Below are 24122 nucleotides of genomic sequence, written 5' to 3'. Positions count from 1 at the left end.
TACAGAGAATACACTCATTGGACGAGATATCGCCGAATCGTCGGGTCCTCATCTGATTATACGTCCAGAATCCGTCCAGCATACCCCACCAGAGCTCCGGAAATGTACAAGCGCAGCTGTTCTTCGACTGGCATATAGCAGGCACCCGTGGATTTTCGATACACTATCAAACTTCCTCCAATATTTCCAGCCCTGTCTTCGAAGTTTCGGGACCTCCACCCTATGCAGGTGCCAGGCACGCTGAGATAAAAAATGGTATAACAATGATGACTCCTGTCCTCGTCATTCTGCTCACTTGCTAAAGTTGCTTCTCTAAGCGTACTTTCGTCCATTCCTTTTCCTCCCAACAGGCGCTGCCATGATCGTGGTTCCAGTGCACCCATTGCCCTAATACATCGAAGCCAATCAATAGCAACGTACAGGACTAGCAGTTGATCACTGCGTACTTCGGCCAAATTTCAACAGTCAAGAACTAGAGCTTTCTATCCTTGCAGTCTACTTCCGGCCGCAAAAATGCAGCTTCCTCCCCTCGAAGTTATCCTCAGTTGGCCGACGCCTAACTACCTTGATCCCCCCACTCGCAGTCATGCTGTCTTCATCACGAGCATCATTTTCTTGTCTCTGTCTACTATAATAACTGTTCTTCGAGTGTACGCTCGGATAAGGATTACGCGCACGGCTGGTCTCGATGATATAATGGCCGTCTTGGGTTTGGTAAGTTAATTGATGTACGATGACATCGTTAGTGTTTGTTCGCTGACTGTAGTCAAGGGCTTCGGAATTGGCATGTCTGTCATTCTATGCATTGCTACTGAGGACTGGGGCTGGGTCAGGCATATTTGGGACGTGCCGCTGGAATGGATACCGATGGTTTCCAAGCTGAACCTCATTTTCCAAATCCTCTTTTCTCTGGCCTGCTCCTTGACGAAGCTCTCATTATTGTGGTTCTGCAAGCGCCTACTTATTGTGGGAAGCAAGGGCATTTACTCGATGTACAACATTGCCATGATAGTGGGTATGGTGGTTGTAGCCCTGTCCAGCATCCTCTTTGTCCTCTTCAGCATATTCCAATGCCGGTAGGTCTCTATCGCACCCTTGAGCCTGAACAACGTCTGATTTGCAAAGCCCAATCAAGGCATACTGGGATCTAGAACCTCAATACCCACACACGTGTCTCGACTCCGGCGCCATAGTTTTCTCCGCTAGTACCATCAACATCTTTACCGATGTCGTGACCACTATCCTACCCATGCCATTGATTTGGAAGCTGAAACTACCTACCCGGCAGCGCCTTGCTGTGATGGGTATCTTTGGCTTGGGGATCATCGTCGACGTCGCCGGTGCCGTACGAACATACTATGTTTGGAGGAGTATGATTGCCTCATACGACACCACCTGGGAAGGATGGCCTGTTCTGCTTGCAGCTATAGTGGAAATAAACCTCGGCTTGGTATGTACTTGAATCCTGTCCCGCGATCAATCCGCTGGCTAACCCTTATAGATCTGCGCTTCTGCTCCCGCACTACGACCGCTGGTCAATTTCTTCATGCCCCGTCTCCTCGGCACCGCTCACCGTTATAACTCTGACCACGAATATCGCTCCAAAGAATCCGAGAACTCGAGGCAGTCGTGGAAGCTCAAATCTATAAGTGGAAACTCGTCGAAGCCATCTAGAGACTCGAATTACTACAATGTGGAGACAAAAATGCCCAACGATCACCTGACGGTTTTCCGAACAGTCGAGATGGAGACGCATAGCGAAACTCGCACGTCTCATGATCCGACTGGGACCGCCCGTGATATCACCAGCCCACCTCAATCCCTGCTTGAAGAGGACGTGGTTCGTCTTACCAATGGCAGTGAAACTGTAAAACATACTTCCTTGAGCGAGAGGTCAGTCTCGCCGCCAACAACATCCATTCGGAGCGATGTAAGGAGCATTCCTCCTAGTCGTCACGTTAGGCAATCGTCTTAATGTCGACCTTCTTCCCACTTCACGATCTTTCAAACACTTTCTTTTGGACACTTTCAGACTATCTTTAATTACTCTTATACACTATGACTTCTGAGATATACTGAGCGGATATTCGATATTTGATGGGATAACGAGAACCTATGAATATAACACTATTCGAAAAGGACCGAGCTTGTCAGTAGCTCAACTCTCGGTCAATATATATTGCCGATAGGTACGGAGTAGTGGTAAGGAGCATGAGATATGAGGAGAGTTAGGGTTGTGCAACAGCTGGTCAATGCGCACCCCGGATTTACTCCGGTTACGGCGCCGTATAGGTACACAACAGGATATATATATGTTTTTGAACTTCTAATGTGCAGTTGGCTAGCAGATAAGTATAAAGGCGGGCTTGTATACGGAGTAATCATCATTGTATGCCCAACTAGGCGACTACTGCTCAAAGTCATGCCAACTGCAACTGATGACCATCTGTTTCCTTTAGGCATCTGTTTCCGATCCCGCCCCGAGCATGATGATAGCGGACCATTTCAGACAAATAACAGTGTGTAAACCCCGCGACGACTCTCCGGCGCCTGGCGCGATTGGATACAAGAAAGGAAATTCAATGACCACTCGCGCCGGGGGTGGAACCGCGAAACCAGGGAGGGAAAGAAGATTCGAAGCTGTTATCAATTGCTTCTTTGATTCTTGGAGATCTGGATGATGTTCGGTGAATCTCTGAAACATGATTGGCCCGAATCGCCGAGGCATTCAGAGAGCTCTCCGCAGGGCAGCTGTGATCTCAACAGTCCATCAGACTGGCAGTGGTATATAAGGCCGCGCGATCGCAGTCCCTCTGCTATTTTGGTCTTGACTCAATTGTATCTTCACCTTGCTTTGCCTCACCCCCATCTGTGTACCTTCTAGCCCTCCATACCAGCCAAGCAATCGCTCTAAAGCTTGGTAGTGCAGCTCTTATCTCCGCTCTTATCGGAGATCGCAACTAAGGGCTCTTTCTTCCACTACGTCCTCTCTCCTCTCCTCTCAATCATCATCCTCACCCTTGATTCACACAATGGCCTCCGTATTTCGCTCCAGCCTGAAACTCCGAGCTTCAGCCCGTCTCCCTGCCGTTCGCACCATCACAACCACTCCCCGCCTTCGAGCTGCGGAGAAGCCTTACTTCCCCAATGAGCCTACAGCCCCCAAGCTGGCCACGGCCATCCCTGGCCCAAAGAATAAGGCCGCTGCCGAAGAGCTCAACGAGGTCTTCGATGTGCGTAGCTTGAACATGCTCGCCGACTACACGAAGTCTGTGGGAAACTAGTACGTCTATTTACCGTCACTCTACCCCGCGTCGCGTTCAACAAGACTAACAGCGAACCAGCATCGCCGATCTTGATGGAAATATGCTTCTCGATGTGTACGTGCTTAATAGCATCCTATCCTTTACTGTTTTCGTTGCAGTGAGCCTAACCCGGCTGCAGCTATGCGCAAATCGCATCCATCCCCGTCGGTTACAACAACTCCAACCTCCTCAAGGTGGCCGCTTCCTCGGAGATGGCCACCTCCTTGATCAACAGGCCTGCTCTCGGCAACTTCCCCTCTCATGACTGGTCCCACATCCTGAAGACCGGTATCTTGAAAGTTGCCCCCAAGGGCTTGGACCAGGTGTTCACCGCTATGGCTGGCTCTGACGCGAACGAGACTGCTTACAAGGCCGCTTTCATGTACTACCGCCAGCAACAGCGCGGAGGCCCCGAGAAGGAGTTCACTGAGGAAGAACTCCAGTCCAGTATGGTGAACCAGGCCCCTGGTTCTCCTCAGTTGTCTATCATGTCTTTCAAGGCTGGTTTCCACGGTCGTCTATTCGGCAGTCTGTCCACCACCCGCAGCAAGCCCATCCACAAGCTCGATATCCCCTCCTTTGACTGGCCCCAGGCTCCTTTCCCTTCTCTGAAGTACCCTCTTGAGGAGCATGCCAAGGAGAACGCCGAGGAGGAGCAGCGCTGTCTGCAGGAAACCGAGCGCCTGATCAAGGAATGGCACAACCCCGTCGCTGCCGTCGTCGTCGAGCCTATCCAGTCCGAGGGTGGTGACAACCACGCTTCTCCCGCCTTCTTCCAGGGCCTTCGCGATATTACCAAGCGCAACAACGTCCTCTTCATTGTCGATGAGGTCCAGACTGGTGTTGGTGCCACTGGAAAGTTCTGGGCTCACGACCACTGGAACCTCCAGACTCCTCCCGACATGGTCACCTTCTCCAAGAAGGCCCAAACTGCCGGTTACTACTACGGCAACCCTGCCCTGCGCCCCAACAAGCCTTACCGCCAGTTCAACACCTGGATGGGTGACCCTTCCCGCGCTCTCATCTTCCGTGGCATCATTGAGGAAATCGAGCGCCTTTCTCTCGTTGAGAACACTGCCGCCACTGGTGACTACCTTTACTCTGGTCTTGAGCGCCTTGCGAAGCAGTATCCTGAGCACCTGCAGAACCTGCGTGGTAAGAACCAGGGTACCTTCATTGCCTGGGATACCCCGAAGCGTGATGAGTTCCTTGTCAAGGGCAAGGGCGTTGGAATCAACATTGGTGGTAGCGGACAGAGTGCTGTCCGCCTGCGACCCATGCTGATCTTCCAGAAGCACCATGGTAAGTTTTTCACCTTGCTATTTAAGAGAAGACCCAGCTAACTCGTTGCAGCTGATATCCTTCTTGAGAGCATTGAGAAGATTATCAAGCAACTGTAGGGCAGACCTGCGCCGATGATTGCTTGATGGCGTTTTGTTTTTAGCGGCGTTATAATGGTATACTTGGAGCAGGTTGTCTATCTTTCGCACATATGACTGTTATATATGAGTTTATGTCAAAAATCCGACATTTTATGTTAGTTAATTCAGACCATGGTTCAAGATCAAGATAAGCATTTCAGCTTGATAGACCTTCGTAGTATATGTGGAATAATTAATATGAAAACTCCCGCGTAAAACAAAGTCAACCCCTCGAAGAAAACCATGAACTCCAAAATTTGTGCAAATAGCAGACCCAGAGAATAAAGGGTATCGCTGCGTTCTCTGATCCCGCAGCAACAAAATATAACCCAGCCACGTATGCCTTGCTTTTCCGCTCGAAACAGCACAACAACCCAGCGCTCAACCCTCTTCCTCCACCGTGCTCCCGTCTCTCGGAATGTACTTTATCCCAGCATCTTCTAAATGACCGATAACCTCTGTAGGAAGAGATCCCGTAACCTTCACTGCATACGTCCCAGGCACATAGCTGTCCAGTCGTTGCCAGCGAGCAACCCAACTGGTTCCCGGGTCATTGACGGTGAGTAAGCCCTCGAAGACTTGCGAGGTGCACTCTTGAATGTTGTCGTTGTTGCCGCGGAGGCCGAGGACGTTGTCGCAGTTCGGGCAGCCTTCGCGCATGAATTTCTAGATCAGAAAGTATCGGTTATTTTTCCGGAGATGAGCCTCATAGTATTGGAGTCAGCCGAAACTTACGCTGTGTAGCTGGACGAGCGAGCAGACCATGCAGGCGCGGAGAGTGCGCTGCTGGCTGGGCGCGACGTAGAAGGTCATGACGGCGCGGAATTTGTGGTGTATATAAAGGTTTTCCGGGGATCAAGTTGATAGGCAAACAGCTATCCCGAGCGTGAGGATATGAGGTGAAGATAAGACAAGGTTCCAAAGCCGTGAGACTGAAAATCAAGCTGCGGTCCTGTTCATTGTCTCAATCGGCCGGCCGATGTTTCTCGAACCGCAGCGGCAACGCCAAGACCGGAGTAATCGCCCTTCAAACGGGTCCGAGATTTAAGACTATCGACAACCAAGAGGCGTTCCTTGAGCCGGCGGCATTGGGTTATTCTTTTTCAGGAACCGATATATAGAGTTTACTTCTCTTCTTCAACTCCCCTCTCTACTTAATTTGCCTCTGAGCCCCTGTCGTTCAGTAGCGCTCCCTCTCTCCTCCCTGTCTACCTCGCCCTCGTGCTCTCCTACCGAAAACCCCTCCAGCACCCCCGCCTACGACTCGGTCGAGTACCTATTCCACGATGGCCTCCCAGGACGTCGAGGCAGCCACTGCGCTGAAGGTGCAGGGCAACAAGGCTTTCGCTCAGCATGAGTGGCCTACCGCCGTTGATTTCTACACTCAGGCGATCGCGAAGTACGATAAAGAGCCATCATTTTTCAGCAACCGAGCTCAGGTAGGTCGGGATATTTATACTTCGCCGGAGGTGCGTCGGAGTAAGGCGAACAATGCTAATTTGTGATGTTTCTATGTCTAGTGCCACATCAAGCTCGAAGCATATGGGTTCGCTGTCGCGGACGCCACGAAGGCGCTGGAGCTCGACCCGAACTACATCAAGGCCTACTGGCGACGAGCCCTGGCACACAGTGCATGCTTGAACTACCGCGATGCGATGAAGGATTTCAAAGCCGTTGTGAAGCGCGAACCCGGAAACCGCGATGCGAAGTTAAAACTGGCAGAGTGCGAGAAGCTGGTGCGGCGGTTGGAGTTTGAGAAGGCGATCGAGGTTGCGGATCCGCCGTCGGCGTTTGAGAGCTTGGATATCGATGCTATGGCCGTGGATGATGCGTATGATGGTGTGAAGTTGGGGTCGGAGATGACGCAGGAGTTTATCGATGATATGATTGAGCGGTTCAAGAACGGGAAGAAGATTCACCGGAAGTATGCGTTCCAGATTGTTAAGGCTGTCAAGGATATTGTCTACAATGAGCCGACGATGGTTGAGATCGGGGTGGAGGAGGGCAGGAGGTTGACGGTTTGTGGTGATACGCATGGTTGATTTTTCTTTTCTTACCTGTTGCGGGGTTTGATTGAGGCTGACGATGATTGTAGGACAATTCTTCGACTTGTTGGAGATCTTCCGCCTGAATGGATTCCCGTCCGATACCCATGCATACCTGTTCAACGGTGACTTTGTTGATCGTGGCTCATGGTCTACTGAGATTGCCCTTCTACTATATGCCTACAAGTGGCTGCGACCGAACGGCCTCTTCCTGAACCGCGGAAACCACGAAACTGACGACATGAACAAGGTATATGGCTTCGAAGGTGAATGCCGAGCCAAGTACAACGAGACCCTGTTCAAGGTCTTCTCCGAGTCCTTCTCAGCGCTGCCTCTGGCTACCCTGATCGGCAGCAAGTACCTTGTCCTCCACGGTGGTCTATTCTCCAACGACAAGACGACGCTGGATGATATTAGAAAGCTCAACCGTCATAACCAGAAGCAGCCCGGTCAGCAAGGATTGATGATGGAGATGCTCTGGACGGATCCCCAGACAGAGCCTGGTCGCGGACCCAGCAAGCGTGGTGTCGGTCTGCAGTTCGGCCCAGATGTCACCAAGCGCTTCTGCGAGAACAACGGACTGGAAGCCATTATCCGTTCCCACGAGGTGCGTATGAATGGATACGAGGTTGAGCACGATGGCCGATGCATTACGGTGTTCTCGGCTCCTAAATACTGCGACACGACAGAGAACAAGGGTGCTTTCATCAAGATTGGGCCCGAGCTCAAGCTTGACTACCAGGTGTTCGACGCCGTCCCTCACCCAGACATCAAACCAATGGTGAGTTTTCCACGTTCCTTGGCTCCCATTCATTGCGAATAGGACACTGACAATAATCTAGGCCTATGCTCAGAGCTCGCTGATGTCTATGATGTGAGGTGAATACGACTTTTGAGTCTTTAGGGGTTGGCAGACCGACAGATAGCTATCGTTCCACTCGGAGCAGAACAGAACGATCGCGGCCTCGCAGGTCAGGGTGTAATCCACGGACGAGATTCATATTTCTGTCCCATTTTGGGTGGATGTCTCGGTATATGAATGTACTCGATATGGTGCTTACGATTTTGCAGATTTTGCATAGCGAAACAATCTACCAGGGAGCATCTGCTTTGATTTCATGTCATGGTGTCTTATGTCTATTACAAGGATGAGTGAGGTTAAGCATTGGACGTTGAGGCATCTTTAAGACAGAATACACCAATTTGCCCCGTATCACCATAGCCTTGCTAAGTAGTTTGTACCTGTACGGAGTAGTAAACGAGTATACTCAGAGGATCCGCAGTAGGAAAAGAACCCCGCTGACCCCGCGATCGTCCAATGCAATCATCGGTCAACTCCACCATGACATAGGTTTTATTGCGGCCCTGAACAACCTCCTTTCATTTGACCTCTCTCCTCTGCTTCTCAGTACACTCTCTTACAACCACCCTACTAGCCCTGTTAAAATGGAGTTCGATCCCAAAACCCGTGAGTCCTGTCCATTATCTTAGAGACAATCGGACTAACCCCGCCCAACAGCTGTATACCTCACCTCCGACCCAAAGAGTTTCGGCCACAAGTCCGTCAACGACCGATGGCCTGTCATTCTGGTTAGTCTACTTCTAGCCGGATATATATGAAGTCTCTAACAATCGAGCCTACCTAGACCGGTGCCATTGACGATTTGCATCGGACAGTCGCCGACGTGACCGACGAGGAGAAGCGAAAGGAGGGAAAGACCATCATTGAGGAGCTGGCGAAGCTGAAATACGAGCTTCAGCATGACAGACAGTTGATGTGGGCTGGCCTTCTATATTTGACGCACTTGGAGTTCAATAGTGCCGGTACTGACTGCATTGTATGATAGTCCCCTTGAAGACGACGGCGAGCCAGACATCGAAGAGTACAATGAGGAACTCGAACAGCGAGGAAACCCCAAGTGGCACAGCGTATCGTGGCTCTTCTCAGAGTGCTATCTCTGTGAGTTCATCGGCATTGGGAGCTGCCTTCAATGTTAGGCGCTGACAATGATGAAACAGACAGGCGCCTGGCTACCCTCTTCACCCGGTCGAAGCACTGGAAGGGCTACGATGTATTTGCCCGTCAAAAGATGTCCACCTTCAAGTCCTCCCGACCCGCCGTACTCGAACTAGCTGCCAGATACAAGGAGCTCGCCATCGAGGCAAAGGAGGGCAAGAACACCGAGGAATCCGATCGCCTCCTCTTCTCAGAAATGTGCGAGATCTGTCTATGGGGCAACGCCACAGATCTCTCCCTCCTTACGAACCTCACATACGAGGATATCCAGAAACTGCAGGGCTCAGAAGCCCGCAAGGCAGCAGAGAACAACATCCTCGTAAACGACCTCAACGCCGCATTCGACGTCCTCCGACAAGCGCGCGAAGAAAACAAGCCCGAGCGCCGCGTCGACATCGTCCTGGACAACGCTGGCTTCGAGCTCTTCGTCGACCTCATCCTCGCTGGATACCTCCTGTCCTCGGGCCTCGCAACAAGCGTGGTCCTCCGCCCCAAGCTGATCCCCTGGTTCGTGTCAGACGTTATCCCCCGCGACTTTGCGGACCTCATCCAGGCTATCGCCGACCCCCAGGGCTTCTATACCGCACCTGACGAGTCCGGAAACAAGCAATCCCCGCTCTCGGGCAAGGAGGTCGACGAGGTCAAGTTCCTCTTCGACCAATGGAGCCACTTTCACGCAGAGGGGAAGCTGATCATTCGTCCTCACCGTTTCTGGACGGCAGGCGGCTCTTACTGGCGCATGCCGCACGTTGCGCCGGATCTCTTTGAGGATCTAAAAGAGGCTGAGCTCGTCTTATTCAAGGGTGACCTTAACTACCGCAAGCTTGTTAACGATGTACGTTCCCTCGCCAGAGGTTTGCAATTTTTTGGAGAGACTAAAACAATCATCCAGGCCGACTGGGACCCAACAACCCCCTTCACAACCGCCATTGGTCCACTAGGCCCACATTCCGGTATCCGCGTCATGTCCTTCCGTACCTGCAAGGCTGATTGCGTCGTTGGCCTGCCGGCCGGTAAAGACGAGGAACTGCGCAAGGTCTACGAAGGCTCAGCAACAGGCGGCCGCGAATGGGCATGGAGCGGGAAATGGGCTGTCATTTCCTTCTGTGACGGAAAGGTTTGAGATTTGTTCTTGAGGAACATACAATCAACATAGATTAGACAGTAACCCGAGAGTAGGGTTACGGGTCAAATACGGATGAGTAGGAAGGCTAGATAGAGCGCTTAGGGCTGTATGCCTTGATCATGATCATGATTTGGCGGTAATGTATAGACAAATGGTTAGATGGTGAGATAATGACATGACATACTTATGAGACTGATAAAGAATGGTCGTTATATGAACATCAAGGAAACACCTGGTATCTGAATTTGTCACTTCCAACCCGTAGAGCAAAACACCAAACCACGACAACCAAAGAGTAAGAATACCCCAACCCACTCCAACACAACAATCTAGCGCCGATGCTCGCATCATACCACAAACAAGACCAGAAAGAAACGTTGTGTAGCTAAAAATGATAGATCTTAGGCTCTCACAGTCGTCCGCATGTTCTCCTTGCCATCGTCTCTCGTAAGCTTCCGGGACTCGTCCCTCCGCTTGAGGCGTGCCTGGGCAGCCATTTTCCGATCCAATGACAATGAATCGCGTTGTGTAGTAGTAGGGTCAGCAGCAACGGTCTGCCGTCTCCTGGCGCGGTCCAAATGACTTGCATCTGGTGCAGAAGACGGCTGCTCAAGGGTGCATTTCGTAGCTGGCCGTCGGGGCTGGAGACGATTAGGCTGGATTTGATGGCTATCGTCTAGAGACCGACGAGGCACATAGGGTTGGTGCGAGTGTCGCTTCTCTAGATTATGGCGTTGGGCTGGACCGGACCACGTCGCAACTTCGGGCGGCGAGGATGGTGGAAGAACATCGGTGTCGTCTCGATACCGAGGAGGCTTGAATGACTTTAGAGGAGCTATTCCTAGGTTGTTGAACTTTTCGTCGATATCTTCAATGCCCATTTCCTTCATTGCCCGTCTCAGATCCGAGTCCGTCAGGTCGGTCCCTATGTTGTACGCACGACGATCCTTGCCGCGTGGACTTGGACTGGGTGGTTGATCTGTTTCGCCGGTTTCGTCTAGGGGGTCCTTGTGAGGGCTCACAGGGCCAAAATCGTATGCTTGAATTCCGTGAAAATCCCTGCGGCTTTCAGGGCGAGGTCGCGCCCTGAGTTCTGTTGCACTTTCGAAAGCCCGTAGCTTCGTCTTTAATACATCGATCTGTTCCTGCATCTGGCGGCGCTCTTGGTCGAACGATATCTTCAGCTCGTCTTCCTGTTCTCGGTGCTGTTGGGATGTTGACTTCAGTCGATCGCGATACTCTTGGATTCGCATTTCTAGCTTGGACTCTCGAGATTTCAGCTTCGCTTCCCTTTCCTTGCGACGACCTTCGTATTTCGATGCTTCCTGCTTGAAACGCGCAAGTGTATGCTTGAGTGACGCGTTCTCCTTCGCCAAATCCGAAGCCTTCTGCTCGGAACTGAGGGCGAGTCCCCTAAGTTTTTCAAAATCCGACTGCTGTTGTTTCATGTCCTCAATTTTTGCGTTCGCCTGGGCCAGCTCCTGCTGGGACTTCCGCAAGGCTTCCGAGGGTTCTTTGGGAGCAGTGCTGGATTCGGGTTGAACTCCAATATCGTCGATTTCGGTGCCAACAACACCGTACTGTTCCAAAGCCTTGCGGAGTACGCTGACCTTGTGTTTGTATTGTAGCGCCAGAGCCGTCTGTTTCGTGAGATCTTGGACGAGTTGTTCTTTATCTGCGCGTGTATTCCCTGCGACCATCGTGGACGCAAGTTGCGTTACATGGCGTTCCATCTCTTCGACCCTGAGCTCTTCTTCCTTCAGCTTTGCAGCTAAGCGGTAGGCCTCTTCATCCTTCTTCTTGGCATAGGTTTTGGCGGCTGAACGATACTGAATCAGTCTTCTTATCTCCAGGGCTGTCTTGGACCTGTAGCTGTCAAACTCCGCCTTCCAGTATTTCCCGGACCGCGACCGCGGTTCGTTCATGTTGATCGTATCTTCATTGTCGTCACCTTGAGCCGGCGCTGCCTGGGGGTTAGAGCCAGCTTTAGTGGAGCGAACCTCCTCAGGCTTCTGGGAAGGTCTCTCAGAGGTCCTAGAAGGCTTTTCGCGCGAGTCCATCAGCGCTTGGGTGAGTTTGCTTCGCTTTCCATCTGACGATCCCGATGCCCACTGGCTGCTGATATTCCCTGTGGTGGGTATTGGTGTCTTCACGACCTTGTTCGATATATCGCCGCGCCTGCGCTCATTGTCCACGACGCTTTCTCCGAAAGAGACCGTCTTCCGCCGGTTTGACACGGTACCGGGCGTCATGAGAATGCTTTTCGTCGGTGATGCCATCGCGTTCACAGCAAGATCGATATCAGCCGTCGCGTCCTTTGAAATATCTTCGGTTCGCTCAGTCGGCTTCAGCACGGTGCTGTCGCTAATTAGGTGTCGGTTGCGGGCTTGCTCCTTGGACTTTAGATGAGCATTGGTATTGTCTTCATCGCCGGCCTTGGGCGTTCCAAATAACGCGCTCTGAAATGCGCGTAGCGCGAATACGGGCGCAGGGGTTTCTGGCGGGTCCAGTACTTTTGAATCGTCTGCTAGATGCCAGCAAAGAATCAGTCAACGCGCAAAGTCTCAGAGCGGGCGCGGTAGGCGCGGCGCTTTCGGGGAACAAAAGAAACGCGCACCTGCACCGCGTTCAGTTTGACCAACCATCCAGCCGAGCATTGTGTCTGCACAGACTAGACTCATGTAAATAGCAAGTAAAAGGGCGACATCTATCGCATAATGGAGCCACCCCGATGATAAAGCGGAGACCGTTGACGTGGAGGGATGATAGGGTCGGAGTATAAACAAAGCACTGTCTGCTGGCGGAATACTGCCGGGCGGTGACGGAACAACGACGGGGCGGGCGGGGCTGGCTTAGACTGCAGGTTAGTGATTGGCAGTCTATCGTGGCAGATTGATCACCGCTCTTTCATCTTGAACCAAGTTTCTTTCCCCTCTCTGTCAATGCCCAATTGGTGTTGAAAGTACGCTTTCTCGCCCAGTTGTCTTCTTCTTCTGTCTGTCACTTTATCCTAGATATGTACTATCCCGAGCTATAGAGGGTTGCAGCTTCGGCTGCATCTTTGTCGCTGCTTCTCGTGACAAAGACCATCAAATCAATCGGTGTTTACCAGAGCTCATACTTCACCCACAAACGCCCCGCTATGCCTCACCATCACAAGAAGACTGCAAATGCATTCAAGAATGCCTCTCCCCGGGCGGAGAAGAAACAGGTTTTCTCGGATACCACCCCGGTTGCCTTGCCCGTAGTAGCCCCCACGAATTACCAAGAAATACATCAGCAAGAGGTCGAGGCTCTTCGCTCAATTTATGGTGACGACTTTGAAGATGTACAGCAACGACGGTCCGCGTGGCATGTAAGTAATGCTTTTCGGTTCTTCCCAACTTAGATATTGGTGACCTGACCCGTCGTGCAGCAAGCCTCCGAGGTTTCCTTCAAGCTCCATCTGCGAGCATCCTCCAATCCCGATGTCCGCTTAGACTTATTGATTGAGCTACCGGCGACGTACCCTAAAACGTGCCCGAACATAATTGCAGAGAACCTAGAAGACCTTCGACGAGGCGCACAGTCAAGAATCCGCGATGTCCTACGAAATAAGCCTAAAACACTTCTGGGATCTGAAATGATATACGAACTGGCGGACTCAATACAGGAAATTTTAGAGGATGCAGCGGAAGCTCAGGCTCATGATCAGGATATCCCTAGCCTAGAGGAGGAGCGGATGGTGCAGGAAGCAGCCGCAATCGAACGAGCGGAGCGTGCCAAAGAAGAGGAGCTTCGAAAACAACAAGCGGCCTCGGCGAAGGAAGAACTAGAGCTCAAGCAGCTGGTACAGGACGCCATCAACAAGCGCACAAAAGCATTATCACGCCGGAAAAGCAGATCGTCCGGGCTGGAAGCGTCGGGCGACCTCGACGGTGTGGTAAATATACCCGGAGCCGTTACATTCGATCCACCTTTGATCATGGCGGATGCAGACGAGGGTCCGTTAGTGTTCCGAGCGGTATATGGAAAGACCTTGTTGAAGAGTGTACATGGTGCGAGTACATTTATAGTAAGGCCTGTGGTTCCAGAGAGCCGACCTTGTGCGCCTCTTCTAGTTATGAAGGAGCTGTCAATCAATGAAAAGGGAGCTGATGCCTTAGCCTTCCGCGAGCAAATGCGGCTGAGCGAGGACAAGCTTGAAAGTCTTAAGAGGCTTCGGCATCAGAACCTAGTTGACTTCCTTGGCTTCAAGATCCACACGCCATTTTACTCTGTCGATTCCAAAGATAGTACTTGGACTGTATTCGCTCTTGTTGAGCATGCAAACAAGGGATCGCTTTCCGAATTTCTGGATATAGTCGGTACGGTACCTGTCGAAATGCTTCGTAGCTGGACCATACAGCTTCTTGAAGCACTTGAGTACTATCACCGGCATGGTTTTGTCCACGGAAATATCAACTGCGGACGTGTTCTCATGTTCAGAAACTCCACGGGTGGCACAATCGTGAAGCTGCTCTCAAGCATTGAGGAAGCTCTACCAGACGCAGCAGGAAGCAAACGGATTCTTACGGCATCCAAGTCCCCGTTTTGGTTTCCTCCGGAATTAACTCAAGGGAGCTCTCCTACCATGAAGGCCGATGTTTGGGACCTAGGAATACTGTTCCTACAGATGGCTTTTGGGAAAGACGTGCTTCAGCGATATACGTCGGCCAATGCGCTTATGGACAGCCTTGACCTGTCGCCGCCGCTGAATGATTTGCTACAGGAGTTTTTCAGGCCGAGTCCGAAAAAGAGACCGACAGCGTTCCAGCTGCAACCTTCGGAGTTCTTCCGTGTCGACAGCCCCTTACTCATAAGAACAAGTGCCTCAAATTCCATGTCACTATCGCGGCGTCCGCGCTTTGAATCTTTCAGTGGTGGCCTCCCTTCGTTTTCGCGCTATCACCAGGATTTTGACGAAGCCGGACGTTTGGGTAAAGGTGGCTTTGGTGAGGTGGTTAAAGCACGTAACAAACTAGACGGTCGCTTCTATGCCGTCAAGAAAATCTCACATAAATCTGCTACTGCGTTGAAAGATACTCTGTCAGAAATTATGCTCTTGTCGCGTCTGAATCATCCGTATGTGGTACGCTACTATACCGCTTGGCTTGAGGAAGATTACGACCAGAGAGACGATGAGGCAATTTCATTCACAGATGGGTATTCTGTTGCTAGCATACAATCCGAGGATTTCGAGTACAGCACCACGGGCGGTCTCGATTTCATTAGTTCGAGCGGGTACCCCAACATCGAGTTTGCGCCTGATAGTGATGAAGAGGACGCTGGAACGATATCCACCCGGGAAAAGGGCTCATCGCCTGAAACATTCGGGACTGAGAGTGGCACTGGCAAGGAACTCAGTAGAGTGAGATCGGGCTCGCAGGGTAGGCCAGTGCTCACTGCGCTATACATTCAGATGGAATATTGCGAGAAGCATGTGAGTTCACCACCGTTTGCAATCTTATGCACCGTGAGCAAAACGCTGACATTGATTCTCCAAGACTCTTCGTGATCTTATAAAAAATGGTCTCTATGATGATGTCGAGAGATCCTGGCGTTTGTTCCGCCAGATCCTTGACGGCTTAACTCATATTCATGGAAACGGCATTATTCACCGCGACCTCAAGCCCGATAACATATTCATAGACGCGGCCAGCAATCCCCGCATTGGAGACTTTGGCCTAGCGACCAGCGGCCAGTTTACGACTGCTGTACGGTCTTCTGCAGCTGCAGATTTCGAAGGCAACCTCACTCGAAGCCTAGGAACTACTTACTACGTAGCGCCAGAAATGAAGTCTGGATTTGCAGGACACTACAACGAGAAGGTCGATGTTAGTTCATAAGCTCTTTGCCCTATGTTGTCGTTGATTGATCGCTAATTGAGACAGATGTATTCACTGGGAGTTATCTTCCTCGAAATGTGCCACCCATTACCGACGCTCATGGAACGTGATCAAATACTACGCGCTATCAGGGAGAAACAGCATGTGCTGCCTGCGACGTTCCAGGACTCCGAAAAAACAGTTCAAGGTAAGATTATTGAGTCGCTCTTGAACCATAATCCAGCCCAACGACCTTCTGCGTCGGAGTTGCTCCATAGCGGCCAAATCCCACTCCAGGTTGAAGAGGAAACATTCAGACGAGCGATCATGCATCTGCTCTCTGATCCTACCTCACCCGACTACAAGAAAATTCTTTCCGCGATATTCTCTCAGTCTCCCAAGAAAGTAGAGGACATCGCCTGGGACATGCATTCCCGTGCACCTCCGGCTGCGAACGAGCTCCTCGTGCGCGGCCTGGTCAAAGAAAGACTTACATCGATTTTCCGCAGACATGGAGCGGTAGAGACCACCAGACAAATGCTGTTTCCGAAATCCCAGCATTATCACACTGGCGATGTGAGGCTTCTTGACGCTTCTGGCAATATGCTTCAGCTACCCTTCGATCTTACGCTTCCGAACGCACGTGCGATACCCCGGCAAGACTCTTCACTCGAAAAAACTTTTGCGTTTGGCACTGTTTACAGGGATAACCCCCAAGGTGGTGAGCCAAGAACTCACAAAGAAGTGGATTTCGATATTGTCTCGCGCAATACTTTGGACCTGGCTTTGAAAGAGGCGGAGGTGATCAAAGTGCTTGACGAGATTATTGAGGAATTCCCACCGTTAAAGGCCAGCCCAATGTGCTTCTTGATAAACCATTCCGACCTGCTTCAGCTTATTATGGAGTTCTGTCGAATCAAGCCTTCTCAAATCCCCTTAGTCAAAGAGGTGATCAGCAGGTTGAACATCGGCAAATATTCTATGCAGAAGATTCGAAGCGAACTGCGCTCACCCGCAGTCGGAGTTGCATCCACTTCCCTTGATGAATTAGTAAGGTTTGATTTCAGAGGTAAAACTGACAAACATCCTTGCTGGAAGACTAAGGCTGACAAGATGTAGATACAACCAAGCAAACCCATAAGCGATTACGAGCAATCATGGAGGGCACCGAGTTTGCCGAGCGGTTGACGCCAATCTTCGCCAGGATTAATTCTCTGATCGCGTTTTTGCAGGGCTTCAAGGTAAAACGAAAGTTCTACATTAGCCCTTTAGGTAGTTTGAACGACAAGTTCTTCCGCGGCAGCATCCTCTTCCAATGCATCTTCGATGGCAAACGACGCGATGTCTTTGCCGCAGGTGGCCGCTATGACTCTTTGGTCCAGGATTTCCGATCTGGCGTCACGACGAACCGCGCTCAGCCCCATGCCGTGGGCTTCAACCTGAGCTGGGACAGGCTCAGTTCTGCGATGATTGACTACATCAAAGCTCCAACCAGAACCCTCAAACCTGCGGAAACTGAAGTCGGAGCATTCTGGAGGACAAGAAGGGTAAGTCGACAACAGTCCTACTACTGTCATTGTTCCTAACAAGTTTTTAGTGTGATGTACTTGTCGCCAGCTTCGACCCAACAGTCTTACGTGAGATGGGTGTCAAATTGACGCAAGACCTCTGGTCTAACGATATCAGTGCCGAACTGGCAGTTGATGCGTCCTCTCTGGAGGAGCTTCTCACGAAGTACAAAGAGCATAACCATAGCTGGATTGTTATTGCAAAGCAGGACAGTAAAGAGCGAGGCTTCAAAGTCAGGTGTCTTGCGCCAAAGGAAGAGTTGGACATCCGAGGCTCGGAGCTTATACCTTGGCTTCGAAACGAGATACGTGCGCGCAATCAACGAGAAGGGGCCCCAGAAAACCCGCGGTACACTCGGCTCCCCAGTCAGTCGGAAACGAACATGAGTGCCAGCGAGCGGCCAAATGACGTCCGCATTCTTGTACCTCAACATAGAAGCAAGAAGTCGAACCGGCGGAACATTGTCGAACAAGGTAAGCATCAATCCGGCATATATGGAACACTATAACTGACTTCTCTAGCTCTTACTCGCTCGCGAGAGGTGGCTGAAAAGGCCATGAACGGCCCAATAGCGGCGATCGACACTCGTGATGATCTGCTTGAAGCCATAAGGGGCACTCGCCTCTCCGATCCTGATAGTTGGCGCGCCGTCATCCAGAACGCACCGCTAACCGAGCGGAAGTACCTTAATCAACTCTACGACTTGCTTTCTGAATTTGCAAGTGAAAGTCACGCGGAGAGCGCTGAAAATCTTGAGAACGCCTTCATTTACAATTTCCGGACGGGTTCGTGTTTGTATTATGATTTAGGAAGCGGAAATGAACGATGAGAAGCATTGTAGGGCGTCTTATGTGTTATGCGGTATGTGATATGTGATGCATATGGATATTATGGATGTTATTTGGAGCAATGTGTGGATTTCAGCACAGCATCTCCCCCCAGCCAGCGACTTTTAACGAATTATACCCCGGATCCTCGACTCGACAACAGGAGAAAATGACGGTGTCAGGTATCTCTGATATTATACATATAAATTAATAAGAAGTAATGCAAGATAATAGAGATCAATCACTGTCATCATCACTTCCGTACGCCACCAGAGGCCCTGAAGCCTGCGGCGTTTGTTTTGTCGTCACATTACCACCACTCAATCCTCGCAACGCAGTGACAGTGGAGCTTGAGAAGATACCACCACCTGATTCAGCTTCCGTCTGTGGCGCTGAGAAGTTTCCACCCTCAATCATGAGCTGTTGCTCGGGGGCCTCAAGCTGTGCAGGCTCATCCCCGGGACCATCCAACTCCTTCGTCCGAGCAAACCACACCTCATCTGGAGGTTCATATCCCTGCAACCCATAGCTCCCTTCAATCTTCTTCCTCTTCCGCGCCTCCGGATCCCTCCCTTCGAGCTCCGCTACAAACTCCGCGGGTAACGCCCTCCTTACAGCTTCAGCGGCCTGTTCCTCCAACCTCCTCGCCTCGCGCTTCTGCGCCAATGGATTCGGGTCAACCGTCGCCCACCGCACATTCAGGATTTCGTTATGATCTAAGCTCTGATGCGCCATTGCCTCCTTCGCGAATTGCGCGTTCGCTTCATTGGTGTACGTGACGAACGCGACGCCGCGCGACGTAAGAACTCTAGTCCGGTCAATCTGGCCCCATTCTGCGAAGTGCCGCGCAACGACTTCTTCAATATCATCTGTGACGTGGATCCGGCCAACGTACAGCGTGCGATTCTGGCGCATGAAGGAGCCGACTCCGCCCATGTCGTCGCGGTAGTCGCTGTGTTTGTCGCGGCCGAAGCAGTCGACGTTCGGGTTGAAGAGGTCGTGGAGTGTAGGGAGGCGGTGGAGGTATTCGCATTCGTGCCCTTTCGGACAGACCTGTTGATGAATCTGTTAGCAAGCTTCGTCCTACACAAGCTTAGTACTGTAGATATGAAGAGAAAGACGTACTCCGCGAGCAAAGAACAAACAGAAATAAGAACCCGTCACTTTATCCGCACGCGTATATCCACTATCCTTCGCAATATTGCACCGCGATGGCGCCGCATGTTTCGAAAGGTACTTGTCCTCGCGATCGCCGCCAGACCACTTATTATACCAAATGTTGAAGACCGTTCCGGTCTGCGGAGGCGGCTCGGACTTCAGCGTCGCCGGATCGACCTGCGGCCGTGCAGGACGCTTTTTCCGTCGGATAATCTTCTTCGTTTTCTTCTGCGTGCCGTCCGCATCGGTGGTTGTCACCGCGGTCTCGGAGTTTTGCTGGACCAGCGCGTTGTCGTCATTTGGTGTTGTTTCATGTTGCTCTTCTCCCTGTCCGTCTTGGAGGATTGTGTCGACTGGAGCTGTAGCTGCGGCCACGGCCGGCGGGGTATCGATTTCAACTGTGTCTGCCATGACTGGGTGTTAATTGTAGTGAGTGAGTGAGTGGTGTCTGAAAGATGGCGGGAATTTCAGATAGACAGGTGATTACATAAGCTCTCAATGGGGCTTGGCATCGCGACGAATTTGAAGCTGCGGAGGCTCCGCCGACAATATTGAAGCATACTGATCCCGGAGAGTCGATTTTGCTGTGTATTACGGTGTTGCTTGCTCTCTAAGCTGCTCCTTGGTCTCTTGGAATCTCGAGACCTTGATATCTGGTGTATACGGCTCTTCTAAGTTCGATATCAGAGTCCGCGGGGCTCCTCAACCGGCAATATGGTGAACATTACGGAAAAGATCAAAGAGTATGTGCTCGGAAAGACCTTATATACGAATAGGTCGCTGATGCGGTTGCCACCACTACAGGATTGAGGATGAGATGCGCAGGACGCAGAGTAAGTTCCTCATAATCTACTTCCATCTCAAAGTAACCCCGCAACTAACAATGATAATAGAGAACAAGGCCACAGGTGCGGGCATCACTCAAAGTAGTAGAAAGCACTAAACTAATAGGAATAAGAATACCATCTTGGTCTTCTCAAAGGGTAAGTCTCGGCTATCCCACTCTCCAGGTCCTCTAATTGACCTGCTCTATAGAAAACTCGCCCGGTTAAGAGCACAACTGCTTGAACCCACAGGCGGCTCTGGAGGCGGCGGCGCAGGCTTCGACGTCAGTAAGAGCGGTGATGCGCGTGTAGCTCTAGTCGGATTCCCGTCCGTCGGTAAATCGACGTTCCTGAGCAAGATCACCAAGACGAAGAGTGAGGCTGCCGCTTACTCATTCACCACTCTTACTGCCATCCCCGGTGTGTTAGAGTATGGGGGTGCTGAGATTCAGATTCTGGATCTTCCCGGTATTATCGAGGGTGCCTCTGAGGGTAAGGGGCGAGGGCGACAGGTTATTTCTGCTGCTAAGGTGTGTATTTGCGCTATCTGCGCCTTGAACGAGTGCAGTGGGCTAATTGGGATCCGGACAGACAAGTGATCTGATATTGATGGTGCTCGATGCCACTAAGAAAGCTGAGCAGCGGGCTCTCCTCGAGGCGGAATTGGATGCTGTTGGTATCCGACTTAACAAGGAGCCACCGTAGGAATACCACGCCGTTGTCCAACTTGACATGAATTTCACTAACAGACCAGGAACATCTACCTTAAGGCGAAGAAAGCAGGAGGCATGAAGATCACCTTCCAGACACCACCCAAATACCTCGATGAGAAGATGATCTACAACGTTCTCCGAGACTACAAGATGCTCAACTGCGAGGTCTTAGTCCGAGACGAATACGGTATGTTTGCTGTCTTCCCCCCCATCAAGATCGCCTTTCAATACTAACAATCCACGTAGCTACAATCGACGACTTCATCGACGTGATCATGAAGGACCACAGAAAATACATCCCTTGGTACGTATAGCCTATACTATTCACGTTTCCAAGTTGTGTCTAGGTACAAGATAAAACTAACAAGCCCACAGCCTCTACGTCTACAACAAGGTCGACAGCGTAAGCATCGAGTTCCTCGACCAACTCGCGCGCGAACCCCACACAGCCGTCATGAGCTGCGAGCTCGACCTCGCCGTGCAAGACGTCGTCGACCGAATCTGGAAAGAACTGCGCTTGATGCGTGTATATACGAAACGGTGCGTTGCCTTATTCCTGACCGTTTCCCGCTGCAGAGGTGCTAATATTGGTTGCAGAAAGGGCATCGAGCCGGACTTTAGCGAGGCACTGATTGTCCGGAGGGATTCGACAATCGAGGATGTTTGCGATCAGATTCATCGGACGCTGAAGGAGACGTTTAAGTATGCGTTGGTTTGGGGTGCGAGTGCGAGGCATGTTCCCCAGCGGGTGGGGTTGAGCCATGTTGTTGCTGATGAGGATGTGGTTTCGATTGTTGCTAAGTAAATGATGGAATGAGCTGCTAATCAAAATACAAAGCTACGGCGTTTAATTACAAGAAGCAAAGGCTACTAAGAAATACCAGTCTTTCTACGGATGCATCAAAGATAATATAAAAAAAATATGTTCAATTTAGGGGATATAAGAACTAGAACAGAGAATGTGCCCAAACAATAAACCAAATCAGACCCAAGCCAAGACCAGACTCCATATGAACAATTCCCAGGTTCACCGACTAAGCAGCAGCGGCGGCAGCGGCAGCAGCAGCAGCAGCAACGTTCTGCATGCCGATAGTAGGGGCAACACCAACACGCTCCTTGGGAAGCAAGTCAACCAAGAGAGGACTGGGGGCGGTCTCCCGGCTGGGGTGGAAAGCCAACTGGCTGTGCTTGTACTTCTTGACACTCTCGATGTAGATATCGAAGAGGTAAGAGGAGTCAAGAGGACCACCCTTAGCCTCGGGGTGGAACTGGGTGCTGAAGATGGGGCGAGACTTGTGGATCATACCCTCGTTAGAGGAGTCGTTCAAGTTCACAAAGTAAGGCTTCCAGTCAGAAGGCAGGGTAGACGCATCCACAGCGTAACCGTGGTTCTGACTGGTGATGTGGCAGCGACCAGTGGTGAGGTCAAGAGCCGGGATGTTGTGAGCACGGTTACCGTACTTGAGCTTGACAGTACGAGCACCAGCAGCAAGGGCCAGAAGCTGGTGACCCAAGCAGATACCGAAGATGGGGACCTGAGAGGTCTCCATCAGGCGGCGGAGGTGGTAGGTGGTGTCCTGGCAGTGGGTGGGGTCACCGGGGCCGTTGGAGATGAAGACACCGTCAAAGTGGTGAGCGACCTTGTGAATGGGGTAGTCGAAGGGAAACACGGTGATGCTAGCTCCGCGGCTGACGAGGCTGCGCAAGATGTTCTCCTTGACACCGCAGTCAAGGACGGCAACGTGGCACTGAGGGTCGGCAGCGCTGACGTGAAAAGGCGACTTGGTGCTGACCTGACGAACAAGGTGAATCTGCTCGGGGTCGGTGAAGGCCTCATCCTGGTCGGCATCGTACTCCTCACCGACAGTGATACGAGCAAGGGAGGAACCCTGCTCACGGAGGTAGGTGACAATCTGACGGGTGTCGACACCAGAGATGGCAGGAACACCCTCACGGGCGCACCACTCGCCGAGACTTTGAACAGCGGTCCAGTGAGAGTACTGCTCCGCAACGTCGGCCACAACCACACCGGCGGCCTGGAGGTTGGGCGACTCGAAGTACTTGAGAAGACCGTGCGGGTCCCTCTCGGTAGAGGGAACACCGTAGTTACCAATCAACGGCTGGGTGAAAACCAGGATCTGGCCCCGGTAGGAGGGGTCAGTCAAGGATTCGGGGTATCCAACCAGAGAGGTCGTGAAGACGGCCTCTCCGGAGATGTTGGTACGGGCTCCGAAGGACTTTCCGTGGAAGATAGGACCATCTCGGATCGTGAAGGTTGCTCGCTCCATAGGCCTCGCGTTGCGAACAGTAGCCATGGTACGTGCCTGGTAGATAGGCAAGGGAGAAGAGAAGGCTGGAGCCCTGGCGGGGACTGCCTTGAAGAGTCGGCTGAACATCATTTTAAGAATAGTGGAGGTTTTGTAGGGAAGTATTTATCGACGGTTGGTCAAGGGCTTTTCAAAAGTTACCGGAGGCTTTCCAGAGGTGATCCGAGATGTAATCCTGGAAGAGATTAGCGCAATTGGCCTCTTGCACCATAATGACCCTGTTGGAGTCCGTCATGGGAAAGGAGTCACGAGCATACCTGAGATGTGAAGGTGGAAGGTGCCGATGGCATGAACGCGATTTTCTTGCTACCAGTTATAAACTGATATGAAAGGTGATTTGAGTTGGACGTTGTTTAGAAGGACATGTGGATTTGACTGTGCGTGGTGGTTCTCAAGATTTGGGGGAAGAAGACGGTCAAGATCTGGAGGGGACTGGCTTAAAAGGATTTTGCAGTCGGGCCGGCTCTGGGCTGTGGGCCTCTGAATGACTACACCGACTCGTCGGAGTGGGGACCGGCTGCGCTGTCCACCAATCACAGGGACTGGATTGTCTCTTCTATCAAAGCGTTATCGGAGCCCTGCAAATAGTTTCTTGCGATTGCTTTGTTGAAACCGGTCGTCGGGACTCGGGATGCCTTGGTTCAGATCCGGGTAAGAATAGCGTCAAGCTTATTGAACGACGGACTAGTTACTGAGACGATCTCAAAGTATACTAAAGGGCCAACTCCCACCTCGAAGAACCGGAGACATCGAAGGATCCTGGTGGGCAACATTTCCTGTGCCCAAGAGGCTGTTAATTGTGACATCACAGCCGGTCTACTCCAGTCCGCAAGTTCTTCTACAACTCCTTTGAGATGACTGGGATGCTCGACTAGAGAGACGAAGGCTCGCCGCCTCTCGGTTCTTTTCTACGGCTCCGGGGTGTTTTGGTTGGTCAAACATGT

At 51.5% G+C, this 24122-nt stretch overlaps 10 protein-coding genes across 10 annotated transcripts; 6 read left to right on the top strand and 4 right to left on the bottom strand.

Moving 5' to 3' along the window:
• The first annotated feature begins 213 nt into the window (after nucleotides 1-213).
• BDW74DRAFT_146532 (uncharacterized protein) lies at nucleotides 214-2443 on the top strand. Its single transcript, XM_073723370.1, has 6 exons — nucleotides 214-255; nucleotides 318-714; nucleotides 772-1076; nucleotides 1126-1450; nucleotides 1502-2292; nucleotides 2349-2443. The coding sequence occupies exons 2-5, from the start codon at nucleotides 514-516 to the stop codon at nucleotides 1973-1975; spliced, it is 1305 nt and encodes a 434-aa protein (XP_073588142.1). The 5' UTR covers nucleotides 214-255; nucleotides 318-513; the 3' UTR covers nucleotides 1976-2292; nucleotides 2349-2443.
• Nucleotides 2444-2780: 337 nt separating this feature from the next.
• Nucleotides 2781-4832, top strand: gatA (4-aminobutyrate transaminase gatA). Its single transcript, XM_073723369.1, has 4 exons — nucleotides 2781-3283; nucleotides 3345-3380; nucleotides 3445-4607; nucleotides 4659-4832. Exons 1-4 carry the CDS (start codon nucleotides 3033-3035, stop codon nucleotides 4703-4705), a joined length of 1497 nt encoding a protein of 498 aa, XP_073588141.1. The 5' UTR covers nucleotides 2781-3032; the 3' UTR covers nucleotides 4706-4832.
• On the bottom strand, nucleotides 4833-5676 carry spt4 (transcription elongation factor SPT4). Its single transcript, XM_073723368.1, has 2 exons — nucleotides 5462-5676; nucleotides 4833-5392 (listed from the first exon to the last, which is right to left on the bottom strand). Exons 1-2 carry the CDS (start codon nucleotides 5537-5539, stop codon nucleotides 5108-5110), a joined length of 363 nt encoding a protein of 120 aa, XP_073588140.1. The 5' UTR covers nucleotides 5540-5676; the 3' UTR covers nucleotides 4833-5107.
• Nucleotides 5677-6647: 971 nt separating this feature from the next.
• ppt1 (protein serine/threonine phosphatase PPT1) lies at nucleotides 6648-7900 on the top strand. Its single transcript, XM_073733794.1, has 2 exons — nucleotides 6648-7552; nucleotides 7614-7900. Exons 1-2 carry the CDS (start codon nucleotides 6812-6814, stop codon nucleotides 7647-7649), a joined length of 777 nt encoding a protein of 258 aa, XP_073588139.1. The 5' UTR covers nucleotides 6648-6811; the 3' UTR covers nucleotides 7650-7900.
• A 253-nt stretch (nucleotides 7901-8153) lies between these two features.
• On the top strand, nucleotides 8154-10105 carry BDW74DRAFT_80849 (damage-control phosphatase ARMT1 family protein). Its single transcript, XM_073733795.1, has 6 exons — nucleotides 8154-8239; nucleotides 8291-8361; nucleotides 8418-8548; nucleotides 8619-8731; nucleotides 8791-9623; nucleotides 9681-10105. Exons 1-6 carry the CDS (start codon nucleotides 8218-8220, stop codon nucleotides 9909-9911), a joined length of 1401 nt encoding a protein of 466 aa, XP_073588138.1. The 5' UTR covers nucleotides 8154-8217; the 3' UTR covers nucleotides 9912-10105.
• A 1-nt stretch (nucleotide 10106) lies between these two features.
• BDW74DRAFT_80853 (uncharacterized protein) lies at nucleotides 10107-12637 on the bottom strand. Its single transcript, XM_073733796.1, has 2 exons — nucleotides 12532-12637; nucleotides 10107-12438 (listed from the first exon to the last, which is right to left on the bottom strand). Exons 1-2 carry the CDS (start codon nucleotides 12593-12595, stop codon nucleotides 10316-10318), a joined length of 2187 nt encoding a protein of 728 aa, XP_073588137.1. The 5' UTR covers nucleotides 12596-12637; the 3' UTR covers nucleotides 10107-10315.
• A 210-nt stretch (nucleotides 12638-12847) lies between these two features.
• On the top strand, nucleotides 12848-18267 carry cpcC (putative protein kinase (Gcn2)). Its single transcript, XM_073733793.1, has 7 exons — nucleotides 12848-13269; nucleotides 13330-15375; nucleotides 15440-15769; nucleotides 15827-16829; nucleotides 16880-17307; nucleotides 17358-17802; nucleotides 17851-18267. The coding sequence occupies exons 1-7, from the start codon at nucleotides 13057-13059 to the stop codon at nucleotides 18156-18158; spliced, it is 4773 nt and encodes a 1590-aa protein (XP_073588136.1). The 5' UTR covers nucleotides 12848-13056; the 3' UTR covers nucleotides 18159-18267.
• Nucleotides 18268-18393: 126 nt separating this feature from the next.
• Nucleotides 18394-19725, bottom strand: cwc2 (active spliceosome conformation promoter CWC2; the record flags this gene model as incomplete). Its single annotated transcript, XM_073728075.1, has 2 exons — nucleotides 18394-19209; nucleotides 19282-19725. The coding sequence occupies 2 exons, from the start codon at nucleotides 19723-19725 to the stop codon at nucleotides 18394-18396; spliced, it is 1260 nt and encodes a 419-aa protein (XP_073588135.1).
• Nucleotides 19726-20028: 303 nt separating this feature from the next.
• Nucleotides 20029-21656, top strand: BDW74DRAFT_174614 (putative GTP binding protein (Gtp1); the record flags this gene model as incomplete). Its single annotated transcript, XM_073728074.1, has 10 exons — nucleotides 20029-20057; nucleotides 20119-20147; nucleotides 20208-20222; nucleotides 20273-20297; nucleotides 20350-20668; nucleotides 20730-20839; nucleotides 20893-21038; nucleotides 21098-21155; nucleotides 21227-21391; nucleotides 21449-21656. 10 exons carry the CDS (start codon nucleotides 20029-20031, stop codon nucleotides 21654-21656), a joined length of 1104 nt encoding a protein of 367 aa, XP_073588134.1.
• On the bottom strand, nucleotides 21634-23520 carry cpa1 (carbamoyl-phosphate synthase (glutamine-hydrolyzing) CPA1). Its single transcript, XM_073733792.1, has 2 exons — nucleotides 23436-23520; nucleotides 21634-23379 (listed from the first exon to the last, which is right to left on the bottom strand). Exon 2 carries the CDS (start codon nucleotides 23248-23250, stop codon nucleotides 21886-21888), a length of 1365 nt encoding a protein of 454 aa, XP_073588133.1. The 5' UTR covers nucleotides 23251-23379; nucleotides 23436-23520; the 3' UTR covers nucleotides 21634-21885.
• Between the last annotated feature and the right edge of the window lie 602 nt (nucleotides 23521-24122).

The sequence above is a fragment of the Aspergillus multicolor genome (assembly GCF_047715735.1).
Source record: "Aspergillus multicolor strain CBS 133.54 unplaced genomic scaffold BDW74scaffold_3, whole genome shotgun sequence".
Taxonomy (NCBI): Eukaryota; Fungi; Ascomycota; class Eurotiomycetes; order Eurotiales; family Aspergillaceae; genus Aspergillus; species Aspergillus multicolor.
The sequence above is the reverse complement of the archived record's forward strand: the minus strand, read 5'-3'. Positions and strand labels throughout refer to the sequence as shown.

Coding starts and splice junctions, on each gene's coding strand:
- BDW74DRAFT_146532 (XM_073723370.1), top strand. CDS start 514: ATGCAGCTTCCTCCCCTCGAAGTTATCCTCAGTTGGCCGACGCCTAAC. Junction 1,077..1,125: donor TTCAGCATATTCCAATGCCG/GTAGGTCTCTAT, acceptor TGATTTGCAAAG/CCCAATCAAGGCATACTGGG. Junction 1,451..1,501: donor TGGAAATAAACCTCGGCTTG/GTATGTACTTGA, acceptor TAACCCTTATAG/ATCTGCGCTTCTGCTCCCGC.
- cpa1 (XM_073733792.1), bottom strand. CDS start 23,250: ATGATGTTCAGCCGACTCTTCAAGGCAGTCCCCGCCAGGGCTCCAGCC.
- gatA (XM_073723369.1), top strand. CDS start 3,033: ATGGCCTCCGTATTTCGCTCCAGCCTGAAACTCCGAGCTTCAGCCCGT. Junction 3,284..3,344: donor ACGAAGTCTGTGGGAAACTA/GTACGTCTATTT, acceptor ACAGCGAACCAG/CATCGCCGATCTTGATGGAA. Junction 3,381..3,444: donor GGAAATATGCTTCTCGATGT/GTACGTGCTTAA, acceptor ACCCGGCTGCAG/CTATGCGCAAATCGCATCCA.
- BDW74DRAFT_80853 (XM_073733796.1), bottom strand. CDS start 12,595: ATGAGTCTAGTCTGTGCAGACACAATGCTCGGCTGGATGGTTGGTCAA. Junction 12,439..12,531: donor TCAAACTGAACGCGGTGCAG/GTGCGCGTTTCT, acceptor GGCATCTAGCAG/ACGATTCAAAAGTACTGGAC.
- spt4 (XM_073723368.1), bottom strand. CDS start 5,539: ATGACCTTCTACGTCGCGCCCAGCCAGCAGCGCACTCTCCGCGCCTGC. Junction 5,393..5,461: donor CGCTCGTCCAGCTACACAGC/GTAAGTTTCGGC, acceptor TTTCTGATCTAG/AAATTCATGCGCGAAGGCTG.
- cpcC (XM_073733793.1), top strand. CDS start 13,057: ATGCCTCACCATCACAAGAAGACTGCAAATGCATTCAAGAATGCCTCT. Junction 17,308..17,357: donor CATTCTGGAGGACAAGAAGG/GTAAGTCGACAA, acceptor ACAAGTTTTTAG/TGTGATGTACTTGTCGCCAG. Junction 17,803..17,850: donor GCGGAACATTGTCGAACAAG/GTAAGCATCAAT, acceptor TGACTTCTCTAG/CTCTTACTCGCTCGCGAGAG.
- ppt1 (XM_073733794.1), top strand. CDS start 6,812: ATGATTGTAGGACAATTCTTCGACTTGTTGGAGATCTTCCGCCTGAAT. Junction 7,553..7,613: donor ACCCAGACATCAAACCAATG/GTGAGTTTTCCA, acceptor ACAATAATCTAG/GCCTATGCTCAGAGCTCGCT.
- BDW74DRAFT_80849 (XM_073733795.1), top strand. CDS start 8,218: ATGGAGTTCGATCCCAAAACCC. Junction 8,362..8,417: donor ACCGATGGCCTGTCATTCTG/GTTAGTCTACTT, acceptor GAGCCTACCTAG/ACCGGTGCCATTGACGATTT. Junction 8,549..8,618: donor CAGCATGACAGACAGTTGAT/GTGGGCTGGCCT, acceptor ATTGTATGATAG/TCCCCTTGAAGACGACGGCG.